Source organism: Orcinus orca, chromosome 18 (assembly GCF_937001465.1).
Source record: "Orcinus orca chromosome 18, mOrcOrc1.1, whole genome shotgun sequence".
In the NCBI taxonomy this organism is placed as follows: Eukaryota; Metazoa; Chordata; class Mammalia; order Artiodactyla; family Delphinidae; genus Orcinus; species Orcinus orca.
Window position 1 is genome coordinate 16,297,023 of NC_064576.1, and position 10,906 is coordinate 16,307,928.

The 10,906-nt window shown below is 44.9% G+C and overlaps 1 protein-coding gene across 1 annotated transcript in view; it reads right to left on the reverse strand.

Annotated features, from left to right (window-relative positions):
* The window catches only part of GPC6 (glypican 6), a 1,088,996-nt gene extending 1,078,319 nt beyond the window's left edge, over positions 1 to 10,677 (reverse strand). The window contains exon 1 of the mRNA XM_049701023.1: positions 9,883 to 10,677. Within this exon, the coding sequence (XP_049556980.1) occupies positions 9,883 to 10,042 (160 nt within the window). The 5' untranslated portion in view covers positions 10,043 to 10,677. The remainder of the gene's footprint in view (positions 1 to 9,882) is intronic.
* Positions 10,678 to 10,906: the final 229 nt, after the last annotated feature.

The following is a 10,906-nucleotide window of genomic DNA, read 5'->3' on the forward strand; positions in this document are numbered from 1 at the left end:
AGGCTGAGAAACTGACTCAAAGTTTATTTGTTAAATTAATATAACAAAATGAAAAAGTACAATTTCATGGTTTTCTGCTGTGAATATCTGTTGCACCTAATGTACTGTTTTAACTGGAATTAAAGTGTGATCACCCTACATGTATTTTTTTAATTAAAATAGAAAAACATGGGTTTATACAATTTTTATATGTCTAGTATACAAAACACATCATGAAGATCTCTGATTTTAAGAAATCCCCAAGTTCCTTTTTTTTAAAGAAGGGAAGGTGGTAATTGAAGAGATTATATGTAATGATTTTGTTGATGACATAAGATTTGCCGTTCGCAACCTATAATATTCAATTGAAATGGACCTTTTATGAGAGCCATATGGTAATATAGGTGAAATGAATATATTCTTTATGGCAGTCATATAAAAAGATTGGCCTAAGCTTTTTTTTTTCTTTTTTTTGCGGTGCGCGGGCCTCTCACTGCTATGGCCTCTCCTGTTGCGGAGCACAGGCTCCGGACGCCTAGGCTCAGCAGCCATTGCTCACGGGCCCAGCCGCTCCGCGGCATATGTGGGATTCTCCCGGACCGGGGCATGAACCCGTATCCCCAGCATCGGCAGGCGGACTCTCAACCACTGCGCCACGAGGGAAGCTCCTAGCCTAAGCTTTTAACATAGTACTTGACCTCCTGGTGTCTGAATACCCCCAAGTCTGTGAAAGAATACTGAATAAGATAACCACATAATCAAATGAGTAGTAAAAGCACAGTAAAAGCCTTTCACACATTAGCACTTGATAATGTAAAAGTAACAGTCAATTATGTTCCCTAAATTCAGTGCAAACATATAGCTGGAGGAGAGGCTGGAACAGATCAAGTAGGAATGTTCAGGAATCTTGCATTTCCAGATAATTAATACTTCAGAATTACAAATTCTTATTTTCCAAATAGAGCTCCCATTATGTCAAAGAGCACTTAAACTCTTCAAAATCATTTGTTAAACTTTTTGCTACAAAAAAAAAAGTTTAAAAATCAGCGATCTTAAATTTTTTAAGTTTTAAAAACTCCCAATCATTGGGATTTGGAATAAAATAGGATAAGCAAACAGCTAAAGGACAACATTTCTTACTTCCTCAGGAAAAAAAATTAAGGCCTGGCACTTGAAAATACCTCTAATAGCCAAAAGCATGGTGGCTCTTTCAAGTTCATTGCAAAAGTGCTATTGACTTTGAGCTATTCTGACCCATTAAGAAAATAATAACTGAAAGTTAGTCATCATTTTTTGGAAGACCTCAGGGTGCTTTCTTTGCAAAGAAAAGAGTTGCCTCAACTTCGTTGCAGCCTTGAGAGGAAACACCCCTAGTTCCCTGAAATTCAGCAGAGGAGCACTTGCCCCTGCTAATCTCAGCTGTTCTGGGGGCACAAAAAGAGGAAGTCGATTTCTCAAGAAATCCAAGAAATGTAAGGAGCAAATCCACTAGCTGATAAAGCCTACAGAACACAGGTGTGCATGTCCAGAATGTATTATGCTACATCTTTAATTAAATGTGTATAAAATGAAGGGTGACCAGCTCTAAATGTAGTCTCCTTGTACCTGGAAGTCAGGAACAAACGGCTAGATCTGCACAGGAAAAATAGCTCAAGGCGGGATGGCGCCGGGGAGGGAAGGGGGGAGGGTTGGTATTACTCTTGACCAGAAATGTTCTTAAAAAGACCCCCAAAATGAGTCCTGCATACCCATAGGGAGCCTACCATATTAGCAAAGAATAATAGGGATCCTACCGTGAAAGAAACTTAAAATGACTTTTCCCAGTTCCCCTTTAAAGCAATGCTGTGGTTTTATTTTACTGGCGCAGAAGTGCCCAGGGCAGCTGGGTTAGGCCCCTTCTGCTCCCGGCACAGGTGATTACCGATAGAAGAGAGCCAGTCACTCTCTTTCCCTTGGTCCCCCTAGTGGTCGATGTAGACATTTGGAAGCGCGCTGAGGAAACAGGGTCGGGGTGCGCAGTTTGGAAGCAGCAACTCTTTCTGGGTGGAGATTCCTACCCAAGGTCAAGGCGAAAAATAACACAAAATCATTGCTCAGATATGACTGTCTCCCCTGACAAAAACATGTACTTAAAACCACATTGAATGCACCCAGAATGTGGCCCCCAGAAACTCAAAGGATGGTGCCCAGACCAACAGCATCAACGTCACCTGGGAACTTGTTAACAATGCAGATTACAGGTCCTATCCCAGAACTACTAAGTCAGAACTTGTGGGGATGACCAAAGCGTTTGCGTTTAACAAGGCCTCCAGTGATTCTGATGCATGATAAAGTTTATGAAGCACTGCTCCAGACCACTGGCTCTCTTCCCTAGACGCACATCAGGATCACTTGGGAAATTTTCAAAAGAAAGGAAGAGAAGAAGGGAGGGAGGAAGGGAGGGAGGGAGGGAGGGAGGGAAAGTACCCTTCCCAGACCAATTAAATCAGACTAGCTGAAGATGAAGCCCAAGTGCAGGTATTTTTCTTAATATTTCACATGATTCCAGGATAGCCCTGGCTCTTTCCAACTCGAAAGAGCCAGTTGTTAAATCTTCTGGAATTTTGTAAGCCAGGTGGTGAGCTGTTAGTAGCTCAAGACCGGTCACAGTGGTAACATTTAAACCACAAAAATTGGCAAATGCTACAAATCAGGTCTCTCCACACACTACCCTCCAGAGAGCCAATTGTTTAACATTTATCAGTTCACCACTGGCCAGAGTCGAGGAACACTGGTTTAAAGCAAGAATGCCAAATACTTAATTCAGATAGTCTGAGTCATTCCTCTCAATTCCTCTGTTACCCCTAAGTTCCTTATTAAGATTATGAAGATTAACCAAGCATTTCAGTGGCCATATACGTGAGAAAGGTGACTACCAGCCTGTCTTAGGGTATAATTGTGACTAGTTCAGATTAACAGCCATAGTCCTTTTCCTTTCTCTTCCAAGCATGGGCATAGGAGGCAATTCTGGAATGAGAAAGGTGGGTAAATCTGCTGAGGGACTGCTGAGGCTAGTATGCCTCATGAACGGAGAGAGGCACATGGGAAGAAATGGTCCCTTTCTATGCCTCTGGGCATTGCCCCTTTGCCTCTTGGTACTCCAGCAGCCATCTTGTTTCCATCATGGTCCTGACCTGGATGATGAATGGAATGAGGATGGAAGAGCCAAAAGATGGGGAGAACCTGGGACCGGGTGATACTGTTAACTTTCTACTTTCTCACTCCTAGAACTACTCTATGTTGGGACTCCTTCATATGTAAAAGAATGGCTCGCAGTGATCATGTAAACTGGAACTCTCATGCTTTCAGGGCCTTCTTTCCATAAAGGCAATGAGTGTGCCCTCTGCTCCCCCCACCCCTTCTTGCTGACTCTGTACTCACGCTTCGGAGCCCATCGCTCTTCTTCAAGGAGGCATTTCCATAACCCTGTGATCAGAACACAGGATCCTATAATTTTTCCATTTTTAAAATTTTTTTCTTTTTATTTATTTCTTTACTGTGGCCGCACCTCCAGGCATGGGGGATCTTAGTTCCCCCACCAGAGACCTGAACCCACGCCCCCTGCAGGGCAAGCACGGAGTCTTAACCACTGGACCACCAGGGAAGTCCCCACATGATCCTACTGAATGCTTTCCCAGTGCCAGGTACCCTAGTGCTGTGCACTCATCTCAGCCGTTCACTGTTAAAGGTGCCCTTAATTTCTGCTTCCCTGCTGGGATTAAAATTCCCTGGGGCCCTACAGCCAGTCCCTGGCGTGGTGACTTACACATAGTAGGTAAATAAGAACTAGTTATTGGAAAAATGAAACATAAATGACTAAAAGAAATGGAGAATAGGTTATAAAAATAATAACCTGAATAATGTGTAAATGTGGAATCAAATTTCTATTTTTCTTTGTTACTAACTGGTGCATTTGTTTAAAAATATTTTTCATCCAGGGTTATTAAAAACTCTTAAATATTTCCATCCAGGATTATTAGAATTTTTAAACCTTTACCCAAGAGTTAGCACTATGAAACCCTTTATTTACAAACATGCCATCCAGGGAGTCAACTACACTTTCAAACACTCTCATGTAAATCACTAAAAACTGAGTAATACTGGAGAAATCTATGAAACTACTTAAAGTCTCGTTGTGTGCCAGCTAAAGAATTTAAGAGAGCAGAATTTGATCTGCAAAAGGATTTAAGCACCAAGTTTGAAATATTAATTATTCTGTTTATACTGGCAAGACAACTCTGAGTCACCTTGCTGGCCTTGCTAGAAGTCTTTTGAGAGATGTGAACTAAGGAGGAAAAAAAAGTCCTATGATGTTACTTTTGTGGGTTTGAATATGAATTAAGACTAAGCTAATGAATTATTTTATCAATAATTCCTTTACTACAGTTTTTATCCTAAACTCCTATTTCTATAAAAATCTAGTGACTGAATGGTAGGTCACTTTGGTTTAAAAGGGCTCAATTTTATATTTTGTTAAGTGTTCATAATACCCATAATTGTAAAAGAACACGAGTCACCCTCTCACATAAGTTATAATGCAATGTTTATACTACAGTATTTTAAAGAACATAACACTGTATATTATAAATCACTTTTGATAGTGGCCTACATTTCTGCTCACAAGCTATTACAATGCAGCACGGTTAAAAGATGTAAGTTTTATGTAAAAAAGTGTATCAGTCAACTCAAATGAACTCTTATTCTCAATGATGACATATCATCTTCTAATTAAATCAGCTAAGATAACTCTGTTTGCAAGGATCATTCTAAAATTAATTCCCAAATCAAGAGTCTAACAAGCGGTACTCCTAATAGTCCAGATTTTAGATTGCTTTGATACCTGGAATTAATGTGAATCTTTTAGTAATCTAGTGACTTGACAAATCATAAAAAAAATATTTGAAGTTCCGCTAACTCATTTCCACCTCACAGTGTTCTTCGAAAGGATTTTAAAGACATCATCTAACTAAACAGAGGGCAAAGAAATCAGAACTCTGTGAATCAGGCAGCTAAATGGAAATTAAATTATTTATCCCAAACTAGGAGATTTAATATGTCTCCAAAAGAGTAAGACTTACCAAACTCTGTTTTTTCATTTATGTTAATGTGATATCTACATGTAAAATTGAAAAAAGAGTTGGGTTAACAGCAAACGTATCAAATAAGTTGGTTTGCTGGGGAGCAGAGGGAGGGAGAGCTTTTCCCCGGGAAGCCCACCAAAAAAAGGAAAGGACTGCTGGACGAAGGCCAGACAAAATGAAGCATTACATACTTTGAAATTTGAAAACAATAAAGAAAGACTAGTATACTAGTCTAGTAGACTACTAGATACTAGTATTAGTATATATCTAATACTACTAGAATACTAGTATTCCACTAGTATATCAGTGGAATATAAGAGAATATTTTTTTTAATTTTAGACTTTGAGACAGATTTTTAGATTTTTGAGATAGATTGATATTAAAGAGATGGGAGAGGGCTTCCCTGGTGGCGCAGTGGTTGAGAGTCCGCCTGCCGATGCAGGGGACACGGGTTCGTGCCCAGGTCCGGGAAGATCCCACATGCCGCGGAGCGGCTAGGCCCATGAGCCATGGCCGCTGAGCCTGCGCGTCCGGAGCCTATGCTCCGCAACGGGAGAGGCCACAACAGTGAGAGGCCCGCGTACCGCAAAAAAAAAAAAAAAAAAAGAGAGAGATGGGAGAGAATTTACTGCTTTCTTAATATCCAGCTATAGCCCGACTCTCAAAATACCTGACATAGGAAAAAGGTGGCAAAGTAAATTATTGAGAACAGAGTTTGTTATATGTTTTTCCTAATCTGTGGGGATAAACTTCCCTCTACCCCCATGATAATTTCCTGGAGTAGGTTTTTTTGGACTAACCCAATATTCAGAAAGTAGGTCCAGTATATTGAAAAAAACCGACACATGTTTTTACTTTCTATCTTTCATATAACCAGATCTATACAATGATCGGGAAAATGCACGAGTACACAGACAGTTTACTGGTGGTAGCGTAGCCAATTCCAGAGAACATAAAATCCAAATTCAAAGTGATTTTGAAAAATTGTAGATGTTGCAAGTAAATAGAAAAATACTCAGCTAGAACTGTGAGCGAATGCATATGGTGATTGATAATACCAGGCTATAGATGTATTAGATGAGGAAAGAATTGATTTTACATGCATTCATTCGACAAATACAGAATGGCAGTAGGCAAGGTGAAGTGGATGGACTCCAGTGCCTGGGGTCAGAGTGCCCGCGTTTGAACTCTAGCCTCATCACTTGCTATCTGAGTCATCCTTGGGCAAATTAATTATCTGTCTCTGTGTTGCTCGGTGTTTTCATCTTTAAAATGGGGATAATGATAGCATCTAAGTTATTAGAAAAAGTCAGTAAGGCAATGTTTAATGTTTTTAAAGTAAGTAATGTTTTTCAGATAGGTGCCGGGCACATAGTGATTTCTACATAAAAGATTGTTAAGTAAAGTTGCAGTAGATAAATGAAAAACATTAACCTGTAAGCCAATAAATTACCACTAGTAAGCAACACATGCATATTATAATGAATGACTCCAAGAAGGCTCAAAGCATAAAATAGAGGCACCGTAAGCATAAAACAACATTCCCTGAACTGCCCAGACTTTTAAGCAGATGCTCTTTTCAGTTTTGAGTTCCTTTAGAAGTTTAGCGCCATCAGGATGAGTTGGATTGGAAAATGAGATAATATTTCTGATGCTGGAAGAAAAACTGGCATGTTTCACACTGATCTTTGATCAGAGTAACAGTGCTAACAAAGAACTTGATGCTACATGGCTCAATATCTTCCCAGAAGATAGAACAAGAGAAAATAAGCAAGCACACTTCGAAGGCTTTTGGCTAGATATCTGGAAACATTTTGATACCACAAAAATTACTAAGTATTAGAATGGATTGCTGAGAGGGGCTCAAGGGTCTATTCCTTTGGAGGTCTTTGAAACAAGAACAGATAGCCTATCTGATCTGCCTGGGATGGTTTAAAATCAGGGCTGAGGGAAGATTAATGGTACAAGCTGCCCCCTGAAGGCCTCCTCTTTCCCAAGCACTCTCTGAGAGTCGAACTTTATATATTACCCATCACAGTCCCTCATCTGTTGAGTTTGAAGAACTCCCTTTTATCCTAGAATGGAAAAGGGCACACTATTTCACAACTGTGAGTTCTGAGTAAAACTTTAATAATGTCATGATGAAACATAATGTCCTTATTACTTATTTTATAAGTAATATATATGTTATATATAATGTCCTTATTTACTTATTACTTATTACTTATTTTACCAAGCAAGCTACCTGTAAATATCTTTCAACTAGAAACAGCTCTCAAGAACCTGAAATCTGAACAGCAGTTCCTTTAAATTCATGTTCCCTGGCAGACTAACAGCACATGCCACTTCTCAAGCAAACCAGTAAAAGTCCAAACAAGGCAAAGGATGGAAAGGAGTTGAAGGGAAGGATAACCACGATATACTAGATAATTAAAAGTAAATGGTATCAGGAAGGAGGGAAGAGAGGAAGAGTGTGTTCATTTAATAACAGGACACCTAAGTGATCATTCCAACAGCAATAGGTAGCACTGAGTAAAATTTACCTTGAAAAAATGTTGGTCCTTAATATACAGTTATCTTTCAATTCATTTCTTTTCCTATCAGATGTGCCTCTGACCTCCCAGTGACCTATAGCTTGAGTATTTCCACTGGCACAAAGGACAGGAGGGTTTAGGCAAACTCAACAGTGCCCTTAGTCCTAGAAAGTGATTTTAACAAAAGTGCACACATTTTAGAAATTCACAACTGATTAGCAAGCACTGTAATTGTCAAGGGGTGGAGAAAAAAGAGGAAAAAAACCCTCTGTAGTTAAAACTCTACTGAAGAATTTATCTCAACCACTGGCAATGTTTCAGGAAAGTCAATGGGGCCTACAGAAATCATACACACCGAAAACCTTCCCTCTGATATGAAGGAGATTTGCCTCTGGTAAGGATGAACTGTAGTCTGCTGAAGGTCCCATTATCCACTAAAGAATACTGAAGCAATTTAAAAATACTTAACTCTTTTCTTCTTTGAGATATCTTATCTGAAATCATGTTGGGAAATATGTGTGTTTAAAAGAGAGTTTGAAAAAGCCCAGATGAGAGGAGAAAAAGTTCCTACAAGAAGTGGTCCATACTCTACACCTTTAAAAAGTTGAATTCCCTGAGATTGGGGGGGGGAGGGGAAAAAGCAAAGCTGATCCTTATCAATTAATTAAAAAGAATGAAATAACAGTAGACAAAAGGGAAGGAGAGTTAAGAAACTTAAGGAGCTGCGGGGGCAGTCTCTCTCTATTCACTGATTAACAAATTAAGGAGCTCTGGAAAAGGGAGAAGTGACAGGGAGAGAAAAGTGGTCTTATAATTCACCACAGGTTCCGCCTCCGACTCACCAGAGGCTGCCTATGTCTGGCTCAGAATTAAAAAAGGCTCCCTGTATATAATGCTCCGCGCTGTTGGCGTGGTGTGTACGCTGTTTTTTTTCAATGCCTGTATTTCTAGAAATGTGCTCATTCCGGTGTGAGTAAAAAAACCCACTTGTAGAGTTTGTGGATCAACCGCAATAAAACAGCAATCCCACCACGTATCGAAACCGTGATGTTTTAAGATCTGTGCAAAAATGCTTTCCCTCCAGCGACCAGTTCTTTGGCAAAACGCGGAGAGGCTGGGCTGGTAGAAATCCAGCGTTTCGACTCGACCCTCCGAGGACCCTGAGGACTCCAGCTGCCGGGTCTGCGCATCCCGCGCCCCCGGAGCATCTCCTGGCCTCTCTCGCAGCCACAGGATTACCTCTCCCCAACACGTTTCATTCACCGAGCCCCCGACAAGCTCGGGTTCGGTTGGAGCTAAGAGCCGGAAAACACGCACCCAGGCTGCCGCGCAAGTTGTCGGAGGGGCTGTCGGTGGAGCAATGCTGGTGGCCGGGCACGCGGGGGACGCGGGGTCCCGGGAGCCCGGGACGAATCCACCAGCGAGCCACCCGCTCAAGTTGACTCGGCTTCCCAGAACGGGCGGCCGAGGCCGCGCTCAGGACGGGGCGCGGCGCCGGCTGGCCGGGGTGTCCCCGAACCGCGAGTGACCAACCGCAATCAGGGAAGCACTGAGAAACCGTAACGGGAAAGCCCGCCCCAAATCTCAAACGGGCAGCCCACGAACTCCCCAGACCAGCCCGGAACCGCCGACGTCGAAGGCCGAGTCCCCCGGTGGGGTTCCCCCACACACACACAAGCCTCTCCCGCCCGCGGCCCGGGCGCCGGGCGCCCTGCCTCCCCGAAGGTCAGGAGAGGGGACCGAGGGGCGAAGGGAGCCCTCCGCGTCTCTCCACCGCCCCCGCTGGCGCGAGGGCGGGAGCGGAGAAGGCGCCACTCAGACTGTGGCGCTGGGCAAACTGCGGCCGCAGTTCTTCCAAGTTTGCCTGAGCGAGCGGCGCGGGGTGGGCGCCCCGCTCGGCGATCTGCCCTCGCGCCGCGGCCGCCCCGGAGGGTGCCGGGCTCCCCGGCCCGCGCGGCCGGGGCCAACAACGAAGGGGGAGCGAGGGCGCAGGAGGAAGGGAGGGAGGGAAGGAGGGCGCTCCCGCGTGTGCACACAATGAGGCAGCCGAGACGCACACCTTCCCCCGCGGGCAAAGCCGCGGGAGCATCCGCCGCCCCGCACAGAAGCGCGGCGGCCAGCAGAGCCCCGACAGAAAAGTGAACACCAACAACTCAGCAACAGGGGGAAGGCGGAGGGCTTCCGGAGGCGCGGGAGACGTGCGGCCGCCGAGGGCTGCAGCCGGCCCGGGCCGCGCGCCCGCGCTTACCTGCGATCTCCTGGTAGGGGATGTCCGCCAGGCTGAATCCCTTGGCACCGTACGCCTGGCGGACCTCGCCGCAGCTCCGAGCCTTCACATCCGCGCCGGCCGGGAGGGACAGCAGCAGCCCGGAGAGGGGAAGAATCACAGCCCCGATCCAAGAAGGCATGGTGCAACATGCAAATCCAGCTCGGTGAAGCCCGGGACCCGTGCGCTCTTCACCTTGCCCCTCAAGCCGAAAGCCCGCCAGAGCCGGCGGCGCGCTCCTCGCCGCTGCCCAGCGTCACCCCCTTCCGCCAGCCGAGGGGACAAGCAGCGCAGCCCTCTGGACTATGCTCAGCAAACTTTTATATGCCTGATGGAGGATGGCAAGCCAACCAGGGCTGGCTGGGAAAGCACCCGCCTTGCTTCTCTGGCCCCCCAGACCGAAAACGGTGCAATAAAAACGAGAAAGAGGAGGAAAAGAAATGTTTAGAAAACCACCATGGGGGTTGAGAGCTGCGATCCGAGTTCCGAGCCGCAGAATTATCTAGCGCGCGGCGAGCTCGGCTCGCGGGAGTGTGCGGCGAAGGTGGGGACGCGCGCCGGCTCTCCCGGGAGGGAGATGGACAGGCGACCGCGGGGGTGTGCGCGCGCGAGTGTGTGTCGGTGTGAGCGCGGGGTTCTTGGGGCCGCGTGTGCGTGGAGGTATGTGTTGGGGATATACGGGATCTAGGGGAAACCTCAGCTTCACACAGGCTGAGGGAGCCTGTGAGAGTCCTCCTGAAATAGGAAGAGAGAAATCCTGGAGACAGACACTGGAGGCAAGAGGGAAGGAAAAAGGAGGGGCGGGAGAGAAACGTGCTACACATTGCACAGCCGAAATTCAGAGGCAGAGTCGAAGGCAAAACCTGGACTGGATTTCTTTCTACTCGGTAGAAGAAGGGAGGGGGAAAAAAAGGGAAAGGTTCCTATTTTCTCATTCCCTGAACATCCTTCATGCTGATCCGAAATGCTACCTTTAAATGCCATAACAAAGTCATCTAGACACAAA